At 35.0% G+C, this 27,167-nt stretch overlaps 1 protein-coding gene across 1 annotated transcript in view; it reads right to left on the bottom strand.

Moving 5' to 3' along the window:
* The window catches only part of LOC150109954 (protein NipSnap-like), a 162,882-nt gene that overhangs the window by 46,813 nt on the left and 88,902 nt on the right, over positions 1 to 27,167 (bottom strand). Inside the window, exons 7-8 of the mRNA XM_090416040.1 lie at positions 24,961 to 25,049; positions 5,014 to 5,097 (exon numbers count right to left, since the gene is read on the bottom strand). Coding sequence (XP_090272166.1) covers positions 5,014 to 5,097; positions 24,961 to 25,049 — 173 coding nt within the window. The remainder of the gene's footprint in view (positions 1 to 5,013; positions 5,098 to 24,960; positions 25,050 to 27,167) is intronic.

The raw sequence follows: 27,167 nt of genomic DNA, 5'->3' as shown, positions 1-27,167 counted from the left end.
TTTTATTTTAAAAGGAAACGTCTTTAACTTTTATTATTTATTTCTTTTTTTTTATTTTTTATATTTTAATGGAAAAATTCACACATTGGTGTTGATTCACAAACTTTGCTTCCTGCGTATTTCGGCGCTTAACAAATATGAATAAGCAATATTTACTAATATGTTTCATTTCAAAGCAGTGGTTAATGTATTAACTTTGAATGCCCTCCGGGGAAGCTCCAAATCTTCCTGTCCCTTTCATCACGCGTTCGTAATCAGGGACTGCTGATATTGACTTTATATACATATCAGAACTCGTTTTATATTATCACTGTCATCCGAGCTAGTTTTCTGTTACCAATAAAAGTTTCACATATACTTCACACATGAAAAAAACTTAAACAAGTTCATGTGGGGATATAGTAACTCGCTTGCAGTGGTAAACAACACGCCCTCCCTAAGAGTCACTATACTGCAGAGGCAATAAAAATAAGTACTTTTATTATGCCAGTGAATAAGGTATGAGGAGTCCGTGTAATATATATCTCAACAAATAGTGCAATTAGAGACAACTGGGATAAAAACACACTAATTAATAAATCACATGTCCCCTCATACAGAAACTATGCTATATAGACTGAAACAAAACCATGTGTTGCATGGGCAAACACAGTATCTAACTAAAAACTATTGTTATTAATTAGATGTATGTGAGTTCGATTTCCTAAGGCAGCAATAAAATTCAACCGAACGTGTTAAAATTCGTAAAAGTGTTAAAACTAAGTAATATATATATATATATATATATATATATATTAAATGTTATGGCAGTTTCACATATGGAATTCGGTTGAAGAGAGTTAGCATTTCAACTCAATTGTCAGCTATGCTTTTATCTTTTGGTTGCGTGATCTTTTGTTGATACCACACCAATCATATGCACGTTTTAATAAACAGACTGCCTTTGCTGTCTGTTTCGCGTTAGGCTTAATTACCGTAAAAGGAGAAAAGTCACAAAAGTGAAAAATGTTTCCTGGTCCGGGGATTCCCTTATTCAGGTAATATTCACTAATTTCATGTTATCAGACTGTGGTGTGCCAGTACTGGTAAGTGGTGATATTATTTGATCTATTCTACGTTAAAAAATTTAACCCTGAGATGGATAAGTGGTTGATAAAAAATAAAATAAAAAATCCCGCTAACAATCAGAAGAAGCAGAAACAGACTAAAAAAAAAAGGACAGTATTTCATATTTTACCAGAACAGCCCGCATCGTCTTCAGAACCAAACGGTAAGAGGCAAAAAATGTAGTACATGCATTTGATTTTTGCAATATTCGCTGTGTATGTTTTGTATTGAATATAAATACAATAAATATTATAATAATATATCTCTATTACGATTTTTTTTCGAGGGGGGCCGTGAAATATTTTAATTTTTGCAAAGGGGCCCTGACATCCAGAAGTTTGGGAAGTACTGATCTAGAGTATCGTTTCCTTCCGTTCATCTCTGATTCCTTCTACAGTCCTTTTCCCTCCATTTCTAATCTTTATCAACAGCCTCCAGAGTATTTTGCCAGAGTACTGATATTTATTTTCTATGTTAGAAAATAAAAACAATTTTACCCAGTGCTTCATTTTCTTAGATTTTTCTTTGTATTCTCTAAGAGCACAAGCTGACTAGTTGCCAGGAACATCTGACATGCTTTCTTCTTTTCCTTCACTGTCTCTTTTACTTCCAGTATCCCCAATGGAGTTCTGATTTTTCTTTCCCTGCAGAGAACCTCACCAGATGCCTCTCTGAATCAATCAATGTTTTCTTCAGGGCTTGCCACTGAATCTCCAAGGTTTGGTTCCTGTTCTCAATCTTTCATTTTTTTTTTTTTTTTGAATAATGTTTGTGTATTTCAGTCTACAGTTCACATCTGAGTGCTGCTCAACTTTTATTCACTTTAAAACTTTCTTACATCTTCTTCTTTTAAACATGAAATTCAATTTTATCCTTCTCAAGACTAAATAATGATCACTTACGATTTCAAATCCTCTGTACACTCTAGCATACTGCACCAGAGAAAAACATCGCTATCACCAATAACATAATTGATGAAACTTTCCTTATTCCTTGTCTCTTCTCTTCATGTGAATTTGTGCAGATTTTTATGTTGGGACATTGTGTTAATAATAACCAGTCCATGTCCTGAGCAGAAATCCAACAGGCATTTGCCATTATTATTAGCTTCGCTCTTTTCTGCAAATATTTCTGTATGTGTCTGACAATCATTTCCTACTCTGCTATTTAGATCCCCAACAAGGACCAACTTTTCATTTTTCATTGTGCCAGTTGCTTTTCTCTAAAGCCTCAAAAAATTCCTCCATTTCTACCTTAGTAGAACCTTCTGTGGAACCACAGGCACACATAAGTCTCATTTCCCCATTCTGATATTTGCTCACATCATTCTGCTCGATACTATCTGCCATTCATGAAGATTAGCCTCGTATTTAGTGTTGAATATTATAGTTATTCCTTTTTTCTGATTGTTATTGCCTGAATATACCATTTTGTATTTATTGCTTAGAAAGATCTCACCAATTTTTGTCTTTTTTGTTTCAGTCACCTCAGTTATGGTACTTATCTAATTCTTCTGCTAGTTCCATTTCTTTCTGCAAACAAAGGTGAGCTTGTTTAACTGGGGGATGCCCCAAATGCATGATTTTCAGTAATGTTGTACCATCATTTTACATTGTGATTTAAGAATAAGAATGCAGTTTGGTTAGCTAAATCCCAAATTGCCAGTCCATCCTCGTTTGTTCAGTATCTAAGTAGATAACAGGGTGCACCATGAACAGATGAGGATTGGACATTCGGTCAGAAGCTCTGGTCAGTTTTCTGCAATCCTTTAATGGCTATGTGGAGGTCTCCTCTTAGTTATACAGCTATGACCCTTAAGCACCCCAAGAATATAATGTGGTTAGCTAAATTCTAAATTGCTAGCCCATCCTTTTTCATTCAGAATCCAGACAGATGCCTAACAGAGTCACAACGACGTAAGGATTGGACATTAGGTCAGAAGTTCCAGTTGGTTCTCTCCATTCCTTAAAAAGGCTACATGGATGTCTCCTCCCAGTTATACAGCTTTGACCCTTAAGCATCCCTCAGTTAAATTACAACCAACAAAATTAGAAGTTAATGCGGATTTCAGGTCTAGAGGACAAGGTTTATTGGAGGGTGTCTGGCATGAGAATAAGACAAAATATATTGTATACAGGGGGGTCCACAGGAAATATACCATGTATCAACAGATTAGCACAATGAGTGCAGGCCAAATAATCATTATGGGAGACTTTAGCTATCAGGACATAGACTGGAGGGAGGAAAGAGGGAAATGACAAGATGGAAGTAGAATTTATACAGTTGTTAAGGAATAATTATATGTTGAAATAAGACTATGATTTGGCTGCATCTTCACTATTGCGCAATAATTTGGTCACCCTGTATTTCTTGGGGACCAGGAGGTGATAGAGAATATTCAGAGACAAGTGGTTAAGCTGGTTACAGTCTGTGGAATGCTCCCTATGAGGACAGACTGCAAGTTTGTGGGTACCAAAGTTTGGTTAATAGATGGAGGAGAGCGGATATGATAGAAACTTTTAAGATATTAAAGGGGATTTATAAAATTGATGCAAAGGAAAATTTTCAATATATGATAAATAGTCAGAGAACTAGTGGCCCATGGAAGCGGTGTAAAAGTGTGGTTAGTAGAGATGTGCAGAACAGATTTCTTGCATTCTTTCGTGAATGGGAGGAATAGATTGCCAGAATTAATTGTAAGTTCCCTAACAGTGAATGAGTTTAAAGAGAGGTATGATAAGTTTTGTGCATCTGTATCAGTTAGTTTGAATTTCCCACAATGAGCATCTGGACTCCATGGAGATATCATATAATAATAATAATATTCAGTTGTTTGCTGATGATGCAAAACTAGGAAGAGTAATATTTGACAAAGGTTGTCAATTTAATGCTGTAAAATGTAGGGTATTGCACTTTGGGATGAATGGGTTACATACTTTGTATCATACTGATGGTACTAGATTAAAGGAGATTGATGAAGCTAGGAATAAGAGGTTAATGGTGGAAAGAGATTTGAAATTCCGAGGATATATTGCAAGAGTTGACAAAATAGTCCATCGGAAGGATTACTCGGATGTTGAAGAACACGTTAACAAGTAAAGATAGGGAGGTTATTAACCTCTTTATAAGACTATGATTCTGCTACTGTGCCAAATCTTATGTGTTGACTACTGCACAGATTTGGTCAGATGTGTTTCTTGGGGATTGGGATGGAATGTTCCCTATAAGAATAGATTGAGGGTGTGTGGTTTGCAGAGCTTATTTGACAGATGGAGAGGGGGGATATGATAGAAACTTATAAGTTACTAAAGGGATTCTATGATATTGAGACAAAAGAAATTTTTCAATACATGGGAAGTAAGGAGGAAAACAAGGAAATACTTGGACCAAGAGTATAGTTAGTAAAGGTGTGTGAACTAGGTTATTTACCTGGAGAATGGTTAATGAGTGGAATGGATTGCCAGAGGTGGTTGAGGCTGAGTAAGTTAAGGAGATATATGATAAGTATTGTGGTAATGGATAGTGTGGTTCTCTCTCTCGAAGAATCTTTTGACTCCATGGAGTGGCCATTTAAATAATAATAATAACCAATTCATCCACCTCTACCTTTTCATCTAGTTTCACTTCAGCTGGATAGTTAAATGGTAACTATCCCACTGAGGATAGTTAATGAGTAAACAGATATTTTATTTAAGATGCTCATGTTAAAATAATATGAACTCTCATAAGTTCATTCTTTTATTTCTATAAATAAACAGAAAGTAAAATGTTAGTTTGATCAGAACATGCTTGGAATGATAATCTGTACAATATAAACTTGCATCATTTTTAAAAGGAACATAATAAACTGAATTAAAAATTCTCGTATCAGACTCTCTTGCTTTTAAATAATTCAATTTGTATTACCAGTATGAGCAACACAATCATCCCATCCAGGTTTTCTCCATGCTGCATCTCTCATGTCCTTTCTAGACTGCAAATCCTTGTATCCTAGGGGAGAAAAAAAAATCATTAAATGAAAATTTTGCGATTTATGTCTGGTATTACAGTATTATCAACACCCTCAACACTGGAAGTGACTGATGTATGGTACACAGTAAGAACCAAAAAAATTTCCAGAGAAAGAAGAAAAAAGAAGAGAAATATTTAGATTTTATAATGACAATGCTGATCTATCAGAAAACGACATTATTACCTAGAATTTTTCACAATGCTTACTTAAAATAGATGATAACAAAAGTTCTGAGAAAACAAAAGCTAATGAAGAAATGAAAAAATAAATAAATAAACAAACTGGAAGGAAAAAGAATAAAACTGAATATGAATTTGCGCAAAACAATTGGAAAATGTATTAGGAAAAGAATACTAAAATTCAATTGTAAACTCATACACATTAAGCAATACATTCCAGCCAAGTCATTCCCCACCTTCTCATAGTAACCCTTTTTACACAAACAGGGCTCTGGTGAGATAAGTATTGCCGTAACATACCTTCCTTAGTTAGAGGAAATGCCAACTAGAACTCTAGGTGGTAGATGTCTTTTGTTGCCTGTTGAAACACCACCACCACACTAAATTAGAGGCATTAAGTGGCTTTTGCAGTGTTTCAGCTCTAGAGTAGGGTTTTTGGCTTCCATCCCTCCCCATCCATTCTTCCAAAATGAGCACCTAATTTTTCAAGTTCTCCAGACTATATTTATTAGGCTAGGGAGCCAGTATCTCTTCTATTTAAGGGTATAGCAGTAAATTGATTTCTCTGTGGGTCATAAGTTAGTACACAGGACCAAACTTGCTGGTGACTCATCAGGAAGCTTCATGATCAACTGGAATTAATCTTGCTGTCACTTTGCTGGATTGTGCACAAAGGAGATTGCAAGGGTACTGTCCAAGGCCCTATGCTTTGAATGAATTCTGGGCACTCCCTATGTAAGAGTGGTGATCACTGTCTGTTACCCCACTGCCATACTCCTGCTCTTTAAATTTTCCCATTATTTTACTAGAAACCATGAAAACAATAGATTCCAGTTTCGCTGCTTTTAATAAAAATAAAAAAAAAAATCTTCCCCAAAAAAACCACACAAATTTCTAAAAATATCAAAAATGCCCAAAGAATTAAAAAAAAAAAATCTTCGCCCAAAATCAAACAAAACATCAGAATTCTGTGCTAAAAAACAAACTTCCAAACTGATTTTACTAACATTCTAATATTAATCATGTGCACCAGCATCTATAGACATCAAAATGTGATATATTATCTATCACTGAATCTCAATTACCATCCTCTACAACAACACTTCATTTCAATTTTCTTCATTATATTTTCCATTATGCCTTTCATAAGGAGGGCAGTCTATCAGGTTTTATATCCCATGCCAAAAGTTATTGGGACTGGAATCCCCTCTGTATAATCTGCTTTGCCAGATTATCCATACTTGTTAAGGTTAGGAGAATACTTTGTGGCAATTGCTGACTCTAAAAATAGTCTAAAAAAAAGTAGACTTGCAACAACTTAGATGTAGCACATTAATTTTCTTCCATCTCACCTCAACTTATGTGAAGGTGAGGTGGAAGAAAAAGTGTCTAAAGAATGGTCTGCCAACTGTGACTTACCATAGTAGTGGTAACAAATGTACTTCTTATGTTCTCTCAGATAGTGTAAACAGATCATCCTGTCTGTTCATAGTCAACTAAGTCAATAGGAACTTCATACACTCCAGGATATGTTAGAAGATGGAGTCTGTCTTTAAAAAAGCGCAGATCAAACTTACCAATATGGCAGGTGGTTTGAACATGGTGTGAAATTTATACTTTATTAGTACTTTGGCTATCTTTTCTGAATACAGAAACTATAAAGTCGCTTGTGTGAAAATTGACCAGAAAGCTTGCAGGAATACACTGTCACCATACTACGAGTTGCCCTAGCCGAACCAAATAGGAAAAGCACCCGTATATTGCCTTCTATCAGTCCATTTTGATAGGTTTCACTAGTCTGACAGCTGTTTCAAACTCATTGGTTTTTGTCAGCGGCTAGGCAGAAACTTAAGAGAGCAAAAGCTCTCAGTACTAGGGAACTTGAAACATCAGAGAGGTGTATTTTCTATAAGCAAACTCTCAGTCAGTGTGTAAAGTATTTACTAAAATAAAGAGCTTCATTTCAGCAATGCAATTTATATAAATATTATATAAATATATAATATATGTATAAATCTTATATATATAAATCAGCAACATATATATATAAATATAATTTTGCATCGCCAAAATGAAGCCTTTGGCTCTTTATTTTAGTAAATAAAGAGCCAAAGGCTTCGTGATTATACAGAGTAACTAACCAAGTTTTTATGGAGGTTAGTAAAGTTCAATGTGGGCACCTTTGTAATTCGAAAAATGTCAAAATAATACCCGAGCTCTTGCCAAATGTTTTCCAGCATATGGGGCATTATTAGAGTAATGATAAGCTGTTTCAAATTGTCTAAATCTTAAAGTTTTCTCTGGTACACACAGTCAAGCCCCATGAAAAAAAGTTCAATGAAGTCATCTCTAGAGAGCCAGGCAGTTGGGCCTCCTCTTTCGATCCAACATCCAGGAAATGTGTTCAAAAATGTAGTAGCATCTTGAAGGAAGTGTGGTAGAGCACCATCTTACTAAAATATGAAACTGGGGGAAACTGTGGAACAGCAAAGATTTGCAGCATATCAAGGTGTGTGTCCTGTCACTGTAGGCGCTATGAAAAAAAAACAAAAAAAAATGAACCAATGATGGCATTTTTGTGCATTCCTAACCAGACTTTACTTTTGGTGTATCCCTTTCATTTTCAATCACTTGGTGAGGATTCTTAGTAGCCCAAATGCATCTGTTACATTTCTCACAATCACTGAATAACAACAGACAAGTTGCTGGCCTGGTTGGCTGATTGGTTAGCATATTTGCTCTCCAGCCAAAAGGCTGCAGGTTCGAATCCTGCCATGGGCATGGATGTTTGTGATTTTCTGTGAAAATACTAGTGGCAGTGATGGACAGTAGATGGTGTTGGTGTAGTTACGGTACATCGTAGTTGGTAGATTGAGCAGTGGAGACCAAGAGTTCTAGAGTAGGTGGTCCTCCCCATGATGAGTCTTTAAACTCCTTGGAGGTGTCACGTAATAATAATAATTATTGAAGAACACACAAGCAGAAAAAAGGGAGTTATCATCTTCTTTAAAAAGCTTTGCTACAACCACACGGCTGATCAGCCCTCAAGCAGTGATCATTTTGGCTGAAGGTGTTGAAAAGTTGAAAATTTGTGCACACGCAAACGAGATGTTCGTGAAAAATGTTGTGAACTATAAATTAAAGATGTCAAGAAATTATAATTTTGGTTTGATCCTTTATCTAAGTGTAAGCAAACAAAGTTTGCATGTGGGATACTTACAGAGGCTAATGACTTCCCATCAATTGCCTTAGTATCCTATCCCATAATGCAAAGCACATATCCTTGCAGACATGTATAATGCTATGCATTGTGGGAAGGGTTAGTACCCAGACAAGTTTCAGCCTTTATTGAGGTCTCGTCAGTGGGAGCCAGACCCAGAGTGATACCAAAGTTGAAGTAATACAGAAGTCATATTTCCATATACAAGTAGTTAAAAGGTGTCATACCTAATTACTAACAAACTCTGAATTAGAGATAGATGTTGAAATTTTTTCACTTGGTTATGCTATTGATAACCAAGTGAAATTGATATTCACTTAGTAATTGCCTTAGTGCTCCCACCGACAAGACCTCAATAAAGGTTGAAACCGGTTTGGGTAGTGGTCCTTCCTGTAATATATAGCATTATACATTCCCATAAGGATACTAGGGCAAGTGATGTGAAGTAATTAGCCTCTATATATAAGTAGCTCAGTTATGAAGTGAATTCACGTGTAAACTTTGTTTGCTTACACTTGGATAAAGGATCAAACCAAGAATATAATTTCTTGGCATCTTTAATTTATAGTATAATCCAGTGAAAAAACTTTCAATGCTGTGAACTGTTGAACAAGGAATCTGCAGTTCATTACTAGTTTATCTAATCCTAGAAAATGATGCATGTATTAATCCACACTCTCATCAGTCCACTTTTTTGGGTGTTTCCCAGTTTGTGAAACCAAACTTTCCATCTCTTAGAGTCTTATCCCACTGAAGAATGGATTTTGATGTGGGAGGATCCACATTCCATTCCTGTCGTGCACACCACCAAACCTGCATAACTGATTTAAATTTAGCTAATCAAAGCATACACTGCACCTTCTGCTGTGGCAACCACATTTCAACTGAGACAATAGCCATTCTTATGCTGTTTTTGCACATATGCAGCACAAATCTTGGAGAGAATTCCCATCGACCGAGTTTTAATTTGTAAAAATATAATAAGTGGTTCTCACATTATAAGTCATTATTTTTGGATACCTGTATATGAAGTAGGAATAGTGGTGTTTTGGGAGGTGGGGGGGGGGGTAGTATTTTATCTATTTTCTGGGAAGTGTAGCAACTGGCTGAGAAAGTATGGCAAAGATTGTTATTATTGCACACGCACCTCCATGGAGTCCTAAGTATCATTATGGGAGATCCAAACTATCAACACAATATCTATCATGCCTCTTCTTGAAACCATTAACAGACAAAGCACTCACAACTAACTCAGGCGATCCATTCCATTCATTCACCATCCTCCAAGCAAAAAAATCTAGCCCTCATGCCCTTGCTATCCACTTTTACCTAACTTTCAGTGATGAACTCTTGTTCTGTCTTGTACATCGTCCGCATAACATATAGTTCTTATTATTCCATTATTCCTTTTCACTCCTGAATTTTGTATTTTATTAACTTTTTGTATTATTTCATCCATTATTATATTGAATATTCTTGGACTCAAAGAGTCGCCTTGTCTAATGCCATTACTAATTTATATCTCTTTAATTATTTTTCCTTGTGTTTTTATTATACAGCTATTGTTATCATATATTTCTTTAATTATTTGTATTATGGTTTCTCATACTTTTCTTCTCTGCAATATTTCTATTATATCTTGAATTAATATTCTGTCCAATGCTTTTTTCCAGATCTATAAAGCATTTAAATAGTTTCTTGTTGTATTCTATTGTTTTCTCTATCAACTGTGTGTTTATGAATACTGCATCTGTACATGATCTAACTTCTCTGAAACCTTGTTGTTCATCTAATAGATTAATTTCCTTTGTTATTACATTATTTAGGATTCTTGTTAGTACTTTTAATGAGGCATTTAATAACTTTATCCATCTACAATTTTCTGTTTATTTTAAATCTCCTTTTTTTAAATATTGGTATTGTTATACTTGTCATGTTGTATCATCATTTTTTATTTTAAGCCATCAAAGGCTTAAAATGTGGAAAGGCAGCAGGAGTGGATGATATTCGACCAGAAATGCTGAAGTATGGTGGTATAAAAGTCTTACAGTGGCTGCACTGCATAGTTCAGAAAGCCTAGACAGAGGGACGAATTCCCGATGATTGGAGTAGAGCTCTCATAGTACCCATATATAAAAAGGGAAATAAAACTGAATGTGAGAATTACAGAGGTATTTCCCTATTAAGTTCCTGGTAAGATCTATGCAAGTATACTTGAGAAACGATTGAGAAGAATTGTGGAAGAAAAGCTTGGTGAAGAACAAGCTGGATTCAGGCCAAATAGAGGCTGTCAGGATCAGATTTTCACTTTAGGACAAATAGTCGAGAAAGCATGGGAATATAACAAAGATCTGTATTTAAGTTTTGTCGATTTGGAAAAAGCATATGACAATGTGCCAAGAGAGAAGCTATTCAGTACGCTAAAGTTATATGGTGTCAATGGGGCATTATATCAAGCAATACCTAGTCTTTATTTGAGTTGTAAGTCAGCAGTTAGAATTGAAGGAAGTACAGGAAGATGGTTTAATGTTAAATCTCATGTGAGACAAGGATGTACATTATCCCCTCTGTTATTCATTATCTATATGGATCACATTATGAAGGAAAGTGGTATTAAACATGATATCAACATTGGAGATGTTAATGTCAGCTCTTTGCTTTATGCAGATGATGTTATACTTCTAAATAAATCCGCTACAAGTCTGCAAGGTTCTCTGACTAAATTGAATAACTGTTGTAATAGATATGGTATGAAGGTCAACAATAAAAAGACAAAGACAATGAAAATAGGCAGAATCATTGAAAATGTCAACTGTGTTGTGAATGGAGAACCTGTGGAACAAGTAAAACATTTCAGCTACTTAGGCACGATTTTTAGTGAAGATGGTAAATTGAATATAGAAATAGACAACAGAATCAACAAAGCTGGTATGGTGGGAAGTCAATTGAATAAATTCATATGGAATAAGAAAGAAATTAGTTGGAACACTAAATTAGCTGTATACAAGACAGTGTTCAAACCAGCTTTAACTTATGGATCTGAGAGCTGGGTCAGAAGTAAAACACTTGACCAAAGACTAGAGACTGCAGATATGAGAGTCCTGAGAAAGATTAGAGGCATGAACAGATGGCATCAATGGCAATATCATATTAAAAACGAGGATATTAGGAAAGAACTTAACATTGTCAGCATCCAGGAATGCATTAGCAGAGCGAATCTCAGGTGGTATGGTCACTTAAATAGAATGGGAGAGAAAAGATTAGCAAAACAAGTGTTCTCTGCAGGTTGGCAGGAAAATTACCCAGAGGAAGACCAAGATATAGGTGGATTGATATGGTACAAAGTGCCTTAGACCAGCGCTTCCCAAACTGTGGGCTGCGGCCCCCTTGGGGGCCGTAGGTTTTGTTGAGGGGGCCGTGAAATAATTAAAACAAATTTAAAATGTTTTAAGACTAAGTAGATTTTTTTTATTTTAAAAGAAACATATTTAACTTTTATTATTTCTTTTTTATTTTTTATATTTTAATGGAAAAATTCACACATTGGTGTTGGTTCACTAACTTTGCTTCCTGTGTATTTCAGCACTTAATGAATATTAGTAAATATTGCTTATTCATATGTTTCATTTCAAAGCAGTGGTTAATTTATTTACTTCGCATACTCTCCAGGGAAGCTCCAAATCTTTCTGTCCCTTTCATCAGGTGTTCGTAATCAGGGACTGTTGATATTGACTTTATATACATATCAAAACTTGTTTTATATTATCACTGTCATCCGAGCTAGTTTTCTGTTACCAATAAAAGTTTCGCATATACTTCACACGTGAAAAAAAAGCTTAAACAAATTCATGTGGGGAGACAGTAACTAGCCCGCAGTAGTAAACAACATGCCCTCCCACTATACTGCAGAGGCAATAAAAACAAGTACTTTTATTATGCCAGTGAATAATGTATGAGGAGTCTGTGTAATATATTTCTCAACAAATAGTGCAATTAGAGACAACTGGGATAAAAACACACTAATTAATGAATCACATGTCCCCCTCATACAGAAACTATGCTGTATAGACTAAAACAAAACCATATGTTGCATTTGAAAACACAGTATCTAACTAAAAACTATTGTTATTAATTAGATGTGTGTGAGTTTGATTTCCCAAGGCAGCAATAAAATTCAACCGAACGTGTTAAAATTCGTAAAAGTGTTAAAACTAAGTAATATATATATAATGAACGTTATGGCAGTTTCATATATGGAATTCGGTTGAAGAGAGTTAGCATGTCAGCTATGCTTTTATCTTTCGGTTATGCAATCTTTTGTTAATACCGTACCAATCATATGCACGTTTTAATAACCTGCCTTTGCTGTCTGTTTTGCGTTAGGCTTAATTACCGTAAAGGGAGAAAAGTCACAAAAGAGAAAAATGTTCCTGGTCCTGGGATTCCCTTATTCAGGTAATATTCACTAATTTCATGTTATCAGTCTGTGGTATGCCAGTATCAGTAAGTGGTGATATTATTTGATCTATTCTACATTAAAAAAAATTAACCCTGAGATGGATAAGTGGCTGATAAAAAATAAAAAAAATTCCAGCGAACAATCAGAAGCAGAAACAGACTCAAAAAAGGACAGTATTTCATATTTTATCAGAACAGCCCGCATCGTCTTCAGAACCAAACGGTAAGAAGCAAAAAATGTAATATATGCATTTGATTTTTGCAATATTCGCTGGGTAAGTTTTGCATTGAATATAAATACAATAAATATTATAATAATATATCTCTCTATTACGATTTTTTTTCGAGGGGGGCCGTGAAATATTTTAATTTTTGCAAAGGGGGCCCTGATATCCAGAAGTTTGGGAAGCACTGCCTTAGATGATAGAAATATAAGATCTGATAATGTTGGAGTCTTGACAAGTAACAGACTGATTTGGAGGAAAATTGTAGATAGGAAGTTAGTAATGATGTAAATTTTTCATGTAGTACTATCATATCCGGTACACCCCTTGAGGGTACACGGCAGGAAATTGATGATGATGATGATGTATTGTTATACTTTTTTTCCATTCTACTGTAATCTTTTTCAAATTTGTTATTTGGTTGTATAATATATTCATCATCATCAAATTCCTGCCATGTACCCGCAAGGGGTGTACAGGATATGATTGTTCTACATGAAAAATTTACATCATTACTAACTTCCTATCTACAATTTACCTCCAAATCAGTCTGTTACTTGTCAACACTCCAACATTATCAGATCTTACATTATTATCGTCTAAGGAACTTTGTACCGTATCAATCCACCTATATCTTGGTCTTCCTCTGGGTCATTTTCCTGCCAACCTGGCAGAGAACACTTGTTTTGCTAATCTTTCCTTGCCCATTCTATTTAAGTGACCATACCACCTTAGATTAGTTCTGCTAACACATTCCTGGATGCTGACAATGTCAAGTTCTTTACTAATATCCTCATTTTTTAATATGACATTGCCATTGATGCCATCTGTTCATACCTCTAATCTTTCTCAGGACTCTCAATATCTGCGGTCCAGTGTTTTACTTCTGACCCAGCTCTCAGATCCATAAGTTAAAACTGGTTTGGACACTGTCTTGTATACAGCTAATTTAGTGTTCTGACTAATTTCTCTCTTATTCCATATGAATTTATACAATTGACTTCCTACCATACCAGCTTTGTTGATTCTGTTGTCTATTTCCATATTAAATTTACTATCTCTTGACTAAAAATCATGACTAAGTAGCTGAAATGTTTTTTACTTGTTCCACAGGTTCTCTGTTCACAATGCAGTTGACATTTTCAAACATTTCTGCAAATTTTCATTGTCTTTGTATTGCTACCTTCATACCATATCTATTACAACAGTTATTCAATTTAGTCAAGGAAGCTTGCAAACTTGAAGCAGATTTATTTAGAAGTATAACATCGTCCGCATAAAACAAAGAGCTGACATTGACATCTTCAATTTTGATATCATGTTTAATACCACTTTACTTCATAATGTGATCCATATAGATAACGAATAACAGAAGGGATAATGTACATCCTTGTCTCACACAAGATTTAACATTAAACCATTTTTCTGTACTTCCTTCAATTTTAACTGCTAACTTACAACTCAAATAAAGACTAAGTATTGCTTGATATAATGTCCCATTGACACCATATAACTGTAGAGTATCGAACAGCTTCTCTCCTGCCACCTTGTCATATGCCTTTTCCCGATCGACAAAACTTAAATATAGATCTTTGTTATATTCCAATTCTTTCACAACTATTAGTCGTAAAGTGAAGATTTGATCCTTACAGCCTCCATTTGGCCTGAATCCAGCTTGTTCTTCACCAAATTTTCTTCCACAATTCTTCTCAACCGTTTCTTTCTCAAGTATACTTGCATAAATCTTGCCACGAACATTCAGTAGGGAAATACCTCTATAATTCTCACATTCGGTTTTATTTCCTTTTTTATATATGGGTACTATGAGAGCTCTACTCCAATCATCGGGAATTCGTCCCTCTGTCCAGGGATTCTGAACTATGCAGTGCAGCCACTGTAAGATTCTTATACCACCATACGTCAGCATTTCTGGTCAAATATCATCTACTCCTGCTGCCTTTCTACATTTCAAGCCTTTGATGGCATTTTCTACTTCAAGTATGGATATGTATTCCTCACTGTATGTCTGTTGAGTGTTTTTTCCACTGTGCTATCACACTGATTGTTTCATTTAGCAATTTTTTGAAGTAATTACTCCATATTTCAAGGATATCTTTTTCTCCTGTTTTATGTCTAACTCCTTTTACAGCAATCTTTCCTCAATTTCTAAGCTTCTTCAACATCCTTTAGAATATTTCACCGCCTTCTTGTATTTATTTTCTATGTTCTTGCCAAAGTCTTCCCACAACTTGTTTAGCCAGTTTTACACAGTGTTTAGCTTTCTTACATTTGTCTCTGTATTCTCTAAGAGCACAAGCCGAATTATTTGCCAGGAACTTTTGATATGCTTTCTTCTTTTCCTTCACTGCCTTTTTAATTTCCTGTGTCCACCATGGAGTTCTGATTTTTCTATTCTTGCAGACAACCTCACCACATGCCTTACTGGCTGAATCAATCAGTGTTTTCTTCAACGCTTGCCACTGAATCTCCAAGGTTTGGTTCCTGTTCTCAAACTCTTTCTTTTTTTCTTCAATAATCTTTGTGTATTTTAGTCTACAGTTCACATCTGAGAGTCTTCAACTTTTGTTCTCTTTAAAACTTTCTTACATGTTATTCTTTTCAATATGAAATTCAATTTTATCCTGCTCAAGACTAAATAGTGATCACTTCCAATTTCAAATCCTCTGTACGCTTCTAGTGTGGTGCACCAGGGAGAAAACATCACTGTCAACAATAATATATTCAATGAGACTTCTCTTAGTACTTGCTTCTTCTATCCACGCGAATTTGGGCACATTTTTATGTTGGAACATGGTGTTAGTAATAACTAGTCCATGTACTGAGCAGAATTCCAACAAGTAATTGCCATTATTATTAGCTTTGCTGTTTTCTCCAAATTTTCCCAAAATATTTTTGTATGTATGACAATTATTTACTACTCTGCTATTTAGATCTCCAACAAGGACCATCTTTTCTTTTTTCATTGTGTCAGATGCTTTCTGCTTTCTCTAAATCCTCAAAAACTTCCTCCACTTCTACCTTAGTAGAATCTTCTGTGGGACCATAGGCACAAATAAGTCTCATTGTCCAATTCCCCATTCTGATATTTGCCCACATCACTGTACTTGAGACTGTCTGCCATTCAAGAAGATTAGCCTCATATTTAGTGTTGAATACTATGGCTACTCCTTTTCCTCTATTGTAATTGCCTGAATATAACATTCTGTATTTATTGCTCAAAAAAATCTCAGCAGTTTTTGTCTTTTTTGTTTCACTCACCCCTATTATGTCGATCTGGTACTTATGTAATTCGTCAGCTAGCTCCATTTCGTTGCCATTCAGTCTTGTTATGTTGATAGCACTGATCTTCAACTCTGGTGATATTGAGTTGGGGTATGTTTTAGGGTTTGTTCCAGTAGCTGACTTTTCGCTGTTTGCCCTGGTTCCCTGGCGAAAACAACGGGGGGGGGGGCCTTGTTTAACCGGGTGACACCCCAACTGGCATGAAATTTTATCATGTTGTACCATCATTTTGTATTTTGGTTTAAGACCAAACTCAACATCACCAGAGTTAAAGATCGGTACTATGAACATAAGAAGCCTGAATGGCAAAGAAATGGAGCTAGCTGAGGAATTAGATAAGTACTAGATCGACATAATAGGCATGACTGAAACAAAAAAGACAAAAACTGGTGAGATCTTTCTTAGTAATAAATACAAAATGTTCTATTCAGGAAATGACAATCAAGGAAAAGAAGGAGTAGCCATAGTATTCAACACAAAATACGAGGCTAATCTTCTTGAATGGCAGGCAGTCTCAAGTAGAGTGATGTGGACAAATATCAGAATGGGGAACTGGACAATGAGACTTATTTGTGCCTATGGTCCCACAGAAGGTTCTTAGTAGAATCTTCTGTAGGACCAAAATACAAAATGATGGTCATGTTGTACCATCATTTTGTATTTTGGTTTAAGCCAATAAGAATACAATTTGATCGGCTAAATCAAATTTCCAGCCCATCCTCATTCGCTCAGTATCCAACTAGATATCCAACGGGGGTGCACCACGAGAAGGTGAGGATTGGACATTAGGCCAGAAGTCCTGGTCGGTTCTCCGCATTCTTTTAAAGGCTATGTGGAGGTCTCCTCTCAGTTATATAGCTTTGACCCTTAAGCACCCCGTATAATATATTTTAACTCTGAATTATAATTTCTTTACCATTTTTTTAATAATTCATTATCGATATTATCTAGACCTGGTAATTTACTATTTTTCAGTTTTTTAATTGTATTTTCAATTTCTGTTATTTCAATTTTCTTGTCTGTTGTATTTATTTCTTCTTCTTGATTTGTTTGTTTACCTAGTTCTACTTTTATTTCAACTGTTTGGTTATAAAGGTTTTTAAAATAATTTTTTAATTCCTCTATTTCGACTTTTAATATTGGGACATATTCTGCTTCTTCCTTCTTTTGTGTATTAATAAATCTCCACATTTGTTGCTGTATACCATAGAAATCATGTTCAAGTTCTTTTGTATATGATTCCTAAAATTCCCAGAAAGCAAATAGATTTTTGATTTCTATTTTGTTTTGATTAACTTTATTTCTTATTTCTTTATATTTGTTCCAATTATCTGATTTCATTTGTAGCTATTATTCTTTCTTTAGTTAATATTTTTATTTGTTAATTAAACCATGGAGTCCATCTTCTTGATTTTGTTATTCTTTTTATTTACCCCTAATACTTCTGTTGCTATTTCGGTTTAATTTTTTTTAAAAATCTTCTAGTTATCTTCTAAATGTTTGCTGCTTAATGGGTTATCTTGAAAATTTTGTTTTAATCTATTGCAGTATGTTTTTATACGTTCTTCGTTTAATAATTCCAATTTAAATTTTATTTCGGCTTGTGTTGGTTTTCTTTAGATTTTATTTTCACCCATTTCTTGTAAAGTCTTAGTTTACATATTAACTGATTATGATCACTTAAAATTTCTGCTGATGCTAACACACTAAAACATCTTCTATTTCCGATGGGTGCATTACTTTGTTACATATAATATAATCTAATATTGATTCTTGTTCTCTTGTGTTTCCGAAAGTTATTTTATGCTGATAAAATGTATTCATTATTTTTAACTTATTATTTGCATAGAATTGTATCAATGTTTCTTCATTATTGTTTCTTCATTAAATCTTTGCATAATTCCATTTATTGGTATATATCCTATTCTTGCATTTAAGTCTCCAATTATAATTAATTTTTCGTTTGGTTTTATTTCTTGTATTATTTGTTATAAGTCGTCATAAAAAGCTCCTGTTTTTTCTTTTCTTCCTTCTTTTGGGGCATATACTGTAATTATATGTCCCAGAAGAAGGGGCTTCTTGGTTGTCATATATATGCCTCTTATCAAGAGAATTAGATGGTCAGATATTCCCACTGATCTCATTACAATCCATAATATGTTGTGATCCACACAATCAAAAGCCTTCTTAAAATCAATAAAACAAATAATACTTCCTTCTAAAATTCTCTTGTTCTATCCCTCTACTCTCTTAAAGCCTGCCTGTTCTTGTGGCATTTCTCAATTCACATAATGGCTCCAACCTTTGTTGGATCACTTTCAGCATAATTTTACTTGCATGTGAAATTAAAATAATGGTTTTATAATTCTCACAATCTCTGGGATTTCATTTTTTTTGGAATTGGTATATTTTCTTTCAAACCTGTTAATAAATTAACAGGTTTGAAATATATTAACAGGTTTCAATATATTCACTACTTCATCCCCAGCAGCTCTTAATAATTCAGTGACACACAATCAGCAGCTTTTCCTTTTGGCTGCTGTTCCATTGTTGATATTATGGATTCCTCAACAAATTCTCCTTCCATATTATTACCTTTCTTGTACAAATCCTCCACATACTCTTTCCATCTTTTTTTCAATGCCTCTTCTTTCATCAGATATTTTCCTGAATTACTTTTTTGCAACTCCTAGGGATAAACTTCTCTGTAACATCACTTATTTTTCTAAACAGATTTCTTGTTCTACCTATAATATTGCTTTCTTTAATTTTCTTGCACCTTTTATTTAGATGTTTTTCCTTATCTTTACTAGCCTAGCTTTGGAAATCTGCATTTATTTTTTTAAATCCTTTCTTTGGTTATCTGAAGTTTCATTTTCCCTCTTTCCTCTGCTATTTGAATAGCTTCTTCTGACAACCATTTACAATCTTTCTTTTTTGTTATGTTATTTAGTTTTTTTTTGCTACTTCTATGACTGTATATTTGTTTTTTCCCATAGTTCTAATTCTCTTCCTGTCTTCTCCAAGCATTTTAATTTCTTTCCAACTTCTACTTTAATTGCTTCATTTAGATTTAAATCAAATCTGATACCAGCCTTTTGCTTCTTCTTAGCCTTTAATTTCAATTTAACTTCAGCTACCAATCATTCATGATATGTCTTACAGTCTGCACCAGGTAGTGTTTTTGCTGTTTGGATAACCACTCCTCCGCCTTCTGCTGGCAAAAATATAATCTATCTGATTTCTGTATTCTCCATTAGGTGAAGTTCATGTGTACAATCTTCTTTATGTTGTTGAAAGCAAGTTTGCAATAAAGCTACTGTTCTAAACACAAAACTCCAACATCCTTTCTCCTGTTTCATTCTTCACCTCCTAAACCAAATTTGCCAGTGATGCTTCCTTTTTCACCTACTTTTGCATTCCAATCACCTAATATCAAAAGAAAATCTGTTTTATTATTACTGTATACTACTTGTTGCAAGATGCTGTAAAAATTCTTCTACCTCATCTTCACTTGACTCTATAGTGAGTACATATACCTGTATAAGTATAATATTCACTGGATATATGTCTTGATTATGATTAGAATTATTCTATTGGACACTGGGTTGTAACTCTAAATGTATTTTCTGTATTCTCTTCTAACTATGAATGCTACTCCATTTCTATGAAGGTTTCATGTCCACAGTAATACATCATGAAATCATCGGTATCAAAGTGAACCATTCCATCTCAGTTCACTGAATTCCTAAAATCTAAACCTCAGTTCTCATTTCTTTCTTTACCAGTTCCAGTTTTACTCGATACATGCTTCTTACATTCCATGTTCCTATTTTATGTAAATCAGTAAAGCAGAGGCGTCTTCTTCAGAGATTAACTTTATCAGTTGAACTTCCAGAAGGCTTTGATCAGCTTCATCTTGTGGGGTACATAAGCAGCATAAACTCATAATTTTTCAATAAGGTTAGCATCTGTTTGGTCCAATAATTTATTTATTTATTAATTTAGCTTTGGGTAGGATCTCTTCTGATTATATTATATGTTGATCTATCACATATTAAAACATTAAGTTTGCATTTATACTTTGTGGCATCCATCAAAACACTGCCTTTCACGATGACAACATCAGTGTTTCGGTAAAGAGAACAAAGAGCAATATTTCAGACAATGAAATATTCAAAGGAAAAGGTTTAGCTTCAATTGTAACTCACAGATTCTCTTTTCTACACTTACCACAAAATCTAAGTAAGCTATTCGTCGAGGTGATAATGCAAAACCAGAAAAATGGATTATGAATTATCACTTTGATGAATAAATACCTTATTTAGATATTACTTTTAACAGAAGCTGAAGCCAAAACATGCACTTAAGATAAGCACCAGCTTCCATCTTTTTTTTAAATTTTTCATTTTTTAATATACCAACTACACATGAGAAGTCAAAAAACCATGATATAACTGTTAGGAAATGATTACCGAGAAAGGTAACCTCTTGATGTGTTTCTTAAGCAGCTGGAGACTGTAGTTCTGTGGAAAAAGAAAAAAGTAGTGTGAAGAAAGTTGTTCCAATGAACAGAGGTTTTATGGAATGAAAGAGGAGGAAAACGTGATAACTTACACTAATTTATACAGTCCACAACAATTGTTAATCACTTGCCACATTTTGAAAATCAATGTAACATAACACTACTTGATGAGAAATAAATACATTTATAAAGGAAAAACTTTTGTCCCATGTATACCATTACATAAAACCCAAACTGTTCATAAACAGTAACATAAATGAGGAAATTAACGGGGGACATCCTAAAATGAAACATTTCATAATAACATTACTGTAGCATAACTGAATGAATTATGAAAAACAAAAGTTTTTCACAATTTTGCCACTAAAATGATAACTGAAATCAAAATTGATTTGATAAATTTTAATTAAATTCTTGAATAATAAATTTTGTTAAATTTTCCAGTCAGAGTAAAATTACTATCATTTTCATTTTATGTCAAATTTTGTCAATAAAATTGGATCAAGTTATTAACTGGGTTAAAACATTTAACATAGATCCAGAACACCAAATTTCACTGACTTCAATTCAGACAGAGTAGAGTGCTTTACATAATTTTGAAATGTTTTGCAAATTTTGCAGGTGCAAATGAATCTAATGAAATGAAAATTGAAATTATTTAACTAATTTGATAGCAACTCAAAATACCAAATTTCAAAATAATCCATTAAAATGAGCTAAAGAATTGCTTCTATAAATGAAAATGAATCCAATGAATAACTACACTGAATGAATCTATTTCTTAAGTAAGCTTCTTCTTCTTTTTTTTTTTTTTTTGAAAAATGCATCTGTAAATGATGCTAAAAAACATGAAAATCTTCCAAGAATAATGCAAGTTTCATTTAGAGAATTGTCTCGTAAGAGAGCTAGCAAGATGACTGACAAAGTATAATGCTGCTGCTGAAAGGAGAGCATCTATTTCAAGTGTCAAATCATATTTCAAGGTAGGGTTGGGGCTAATGGGGGTCTTAAATTCATGTACACTAATACTAGGAGTATTAGGAACAAAAAGGAAGAGTTTTTGGCCATGGTTGGCACTTCCAGACCACAGGTTATAGGTATTAGTGAAACATGGCTGACTGTAGATGATATAACTAGTGGGATTGAATGTGATGGGTATAGTGTGTTCAGGAATGACAGAGAGAATAAAATGGGGGGAGGAGTATTGTTGATGATAGCTGATGAGCTCCAGCCAAGGAGAATAGAAGTTGAATTGCAGGATAGAGAAAAGAGCACATTTGAGGCCATTTGGTGTGAGATTGTGGCTAGCAGAACTAAATATACAATTGGGTGCTGCTATAGACCAGGTGATGGAAAAGATGGTGGTGACAGTATGCACAAGCAAACAGAAGAAATGGGTGGAATGAGGGTGATTATTATGGGAGATTTCAACTATGGTCGCATTGATTGGAGTGAGAAGAGGACACATGGGAGGAAGGAACTGGATTTTATGCGGTTATTAAGGGATAACTATCTGCGACAGCATGTAATAGAAAATACTAGGGGTCAGAGAGTGCTTGACCTAGTAATTACATCTGAGGATTTGGCTGTAACAAATATGACCACATTACCACCAATCGGTGAGAGTGATCATAGGGTCTTAACTTGGGAGGTGGCTAAAGGTGTAGAATTTTCAATTAAGACAGGGTACATGTGGAATTATCGGGCGGGAAAGTATGACAAGCTTAGGAGTTTGATTGGTTCAGTGCCATGGCATGTACAACTGCAAGGACTAGAAGTTGATAGTGCATGGGAGGTAGTTAAGAAGTGCTTGCATGAAGCAATGGCTGACTGTATACCTAGAGTCCGAATAATAAATCAAGTAGGGGTTAAATGGATGAATAACACCATTAAGCTTGAGTTGCAAAAAAAGAAACAACTATGGAGGGAATTTAAGGAGAAGGGTGACCGGCAGGCACATGAACGGTATAAAGCGCAGGCCAGAAGGGTGACGAGTGTGGTAAGAAAAGCAAAAAAGGATTACGAAAGAACATTGGCCATGCAGGCTAAAGAGAATCCTAAACAGTTTTTTAGATATGTAGCAAGTAAAAGGAAAAATGTACATGGCAGATTGATTTTAAAGAATGCCGATGGTAGGGAGGTAACTGAATCAGTTGAGATAGTTGAGTTACTGAGTGAGCACTTTGCAAAAGTATATCATCAAGGTGGTGACATTGCAGAAACGAATAAACCAGTAGATTATACGGGAATTGTGGTTAATGAAGTGGAGGTGAGTAGTCTATTGCATAACCTCAATGTCAATACATCTGTGGGATTGGATGGTATACCAGCTCGTGTTGTACGAGAAGCAGCTAAAGAATTGTCAGTACCCTTGACCATTTTGTTTAATTTGAGTCTCGGGTCTGGGTTAGTCCCGAGCGGGTGGAAAGAGGGGAAAATAGTTCCACTGCATAAAGGTGGTTCCAAGACTGCTGTTGTAAATTACCGACCGATTAGCATATCAGGAATCATTGTCAAGGTCTTAGAGAAAATAGTCAAAAGGAAAATACAAGATTGGATTGAAGAAAATGGGATACTGTATCGGGGACAGCATGGTTTTGTGAAGGGTAGGTCATGCCTCAGTAACTTGCTCACGTATTATAACACAGTGACGGCTGAACTGGATAAGGGTAATGGGTTTACGGTGATTCTACTGGACCTTGCCAAGGCCTTTGACAGGATTCCACATGGAATTCTAATCAGTAAATTGCAGCATATGGGAATGGACATAGGGTTGGTGAGATGGATAGGAGGGTGGTTGACGGAGAGATATCAGAGAGTGGTTTACTCGGGAGTAGAGTCCACAAGACGGCCTGTGACTAGTGGTGTGCCACAAGGATCTGTTCTTGGACCAATGCTGTTTAATTTGTTCATAAATGATATAGGAAATGATCTGAGAGGAACAGTTCATTTGTTTGCGGATGATGCAAAGTTGGGTAGGGCAATAGTGAATGCAGATGACGTCAAAATTTTGCAGGATGATTTGGATAGATTGGAGGTCTGGGCTAAGGAGAATGGATGTCAGTTTAATGTGGCAAAATGTAAGGTTATGCATTTTGGGGTGAAAAGATTGGAGGCAGTTTACTGCATTGGTGGAACCCTGCTCCAGGAAATTGATGAGGCACGAGATTTAGGAGTGTTGGTGGATAGGGAATTGAAATTTAGGGGACACATTGCAAAAGTGACCAAAACAGTTCATCAAATCACTTGGTTGCTGAAGAATACGTTGACAAGCAGAGACAAGCAGGTTATTGTTCCTCTCTATCGAGCCTTGATAAGACCCCATCTAGACTACTGTGCTCAGATTTGGTCACCTAGGTTTCTTCTTGATGGGGAGGATGTGGAGAGGATCCAGAGGCGAGTGACCAAGATGATAGCAGGTCTGTGGAATGAACCGTATGAGAACAGGTTGAGGATTTGTGGGTTGCAAAAATTGGTTGATAGGCGGAGGAGGGGAGATATGATTGAGACATTCAAATTACTGAAGGGTTTCTATAAAATTAATTCAGAAGATATTTTTGAGAACAGGGCTGGTTGTGGGAGGACTAGGGGACATCCATGGAAACTGGGCAAAAGTGTGGTTAGTAAAGGTGTTAGAGCTGGGTTCTTTACTTTTAGAGTAGTGAATGAGTGGAATGCGCTCCCTGAGTCTGTAGTGGATGCTGTGACAGTGAATGAGTTTAAGGCGAGGTATGATAGATACTGTATGAATGTCAGATAGTTGTGATGAATATGATTTGGGGCCTCCCTCGATGAGTCTAATGACTCCCTGGAGTTGCCCGTAATAATAGTAATAATAATAATAAATCTAGATGGTTGCCTGAGACATATGTAATATATTAAATTAAAGTATAATTGTTAAAAGCAGCTGAGGTAACAAAGCTCAAACTTACCCCATATGTGATGAACTGTATATAACTGGCCAATCTGAGAAAAGAAACCACCAACAGCACTATCTTTCCTGTATAGAATTCCACGCGCCCTTTAAAAGAATTGAAAAGTAATTATCGAATATTAAAGACAACCACTCATAATGTATATGAATATTCAAAGAACAATTTCTTTCAACAATAACCATAATATTAAAATTCAAATCATGAAAAGTGCAATGAAGATTTCAAATACTAAAATGTTAAATCATAAACCTTATCAGCAGTGTAACTTAAACAACATAGCCTAATAAGAAATTTCCACAGTGCTGAAATCTACCATGTAATTGCTGTAATAACAACTACACATCTGGATTGCTGATCCACTAGTACACACCTTCATTCTGAATAAATCACTTTTAAAAGTAGTAAAATATTAATGATAATAAGGTCCTGCACCATTATACCTTATAATACTGACAGCACACACTAATAACTTAACAGTACATTTCTTCCTCTTGTTTTAAATAATGTATAAAAAAAAAGCCAAAATTATTAAACAATAAATAAATCCCTTAAAACATTTTATGCTCAAAAGAGAGCAGGCATGTTTAGTTGTAACTTACTTTTGAAAATTAGAAGGAAGCAGCAAGTCTCCTCTCTTGCAATTATGTTCATGGCTACTTTAATGACTCAAAAAAAAAAGACATGAAAACACACTACTATACCCATCTTATGTTCTTATATGTTGAGTGATATCATGCCTTAAAATAGTGCTTGATTTCTGAGTTGAAAACCTCAGTTTATGAGTAGAAAAAAAAAGTAAAGATCGTGAAATTCAATAAATATCTGAAATTTACTAAAAACTAGTGATTTTTTATAGCCAGAACATAAGCATTTAAGTAAATATAAAATATAATCAAAACAAAATAAACAATACAATACCACATCATTAAGCAGGATAGCTGGTGGTGGTGGTAGGACTGTGTTTGGAAATAATTTGGAAAATAAATAACTGATAATGCTATTTAAAAAAATAACATTATCAGTTAAAAATTGTGTTAGAATTAGACTGAGTTATCAGAATTAGAATTAGTGAAGTTAATTAGTTTAGGTTAAAAATTGTTTTAAATATTGTTAATTTTTTAGGGTAAGATATGTACCATAGCACATGGCATCAATGTGAAGCAGAACAATGGCACCCAAGTCATTGTCTAAAGAATTTAATCAAAGGGACTTTGTGTAGTGAAATGAATGCAAAATGTATGCATTACCGAAGGCAGCTGGAATTTGGTTTGAAGGCGATAGTGGTGGGAACTTATGCCACAAATGCCATGAGTGTGAGGATCAAAAGTGTGTCTCAGGTCATGAGATTGAAGTAGTGGATGGAACTCAGAATACGATTGAAAACTGATATAATGCCAGATAGCATTGAGATTAAATGTGACACGATTGAAAGGAAAAGTGTTGAATGAAAGAATAGTTTGATGTAAAGAATGAAGAGTTGGCTGCAATGAAGAGATAGCTCAGTTGCCTGGAGTGATGGCGAAGGGGGAGCTGGAGTGATTGCAAAAATGTCTGATGAGTGAATCAGCTGATAACAGAAAGAAAGAAGTGCGAGATAACAAAATTGGGCTTGACCAAGAGAGAAAGAAAAATTAAGGAGCAAGTGTTATATGGTGATTCAATTGTAAAAGGTGTGATCAATGAGAGTTTGACAAAATCGTGCTTTCCTAGTGAGAATATTAATGATGTTAGCGAGGCTATGATCATGGTGGCTGGAACAAATGACTTAAAAGGAGAAAAGTATGGTATGAGAGAGAGAGAGAGAGGACATGAAAGAATTACTGCAAGTAGCAAAACAAAAGCTTGAGAGAGTGAAGATAGTGAGTCTATTGCTTTGGCATGACAGAGTAGGAATGAGAAGAAGGGCCATAATAGTGAATGACTCAATGTGTAAGTTATGCAGGAGGAGTGATGTGGAGTGACGTTGATGGGTGAAAGGACTTATATAAGGAAGATGGGTTGCATCTGAATGGAAATGGCATTCAGAGACCGGAAAACGTGTTGCTGAATGAAGTGAAAGTGAATGTGCAGAATCAGGGAAACTATTACAGCTTTTTTTGTGTGTGTGTGTGGGGGGGGGACTGTTGAGTGGATATGCAGACATCAGTGAAGCTGTTGAGTGTAAGAATGTGTATAATATGCCTAAGTTAGTACCATTGGTAACA

Source organism: Typopeltis vanoorti, chromosome 1, assembly GCF_054136105.1.
Source record: "Typopeltis vanoorti isolate ZY-2024b chromosome 1, IOZ_Tvanoo_1.0, whole genome shotgun sequence".
Lineage (NCBI taxonomy): Eukaryota > Metazoa > Arthropoda > Arachnida > Uropygi > Thelyphonidae > Typopeltis > Typopeltis vanoorti.
This window is presented reverse-complemented; position numbering and strand designations above follow the sequence as displayed.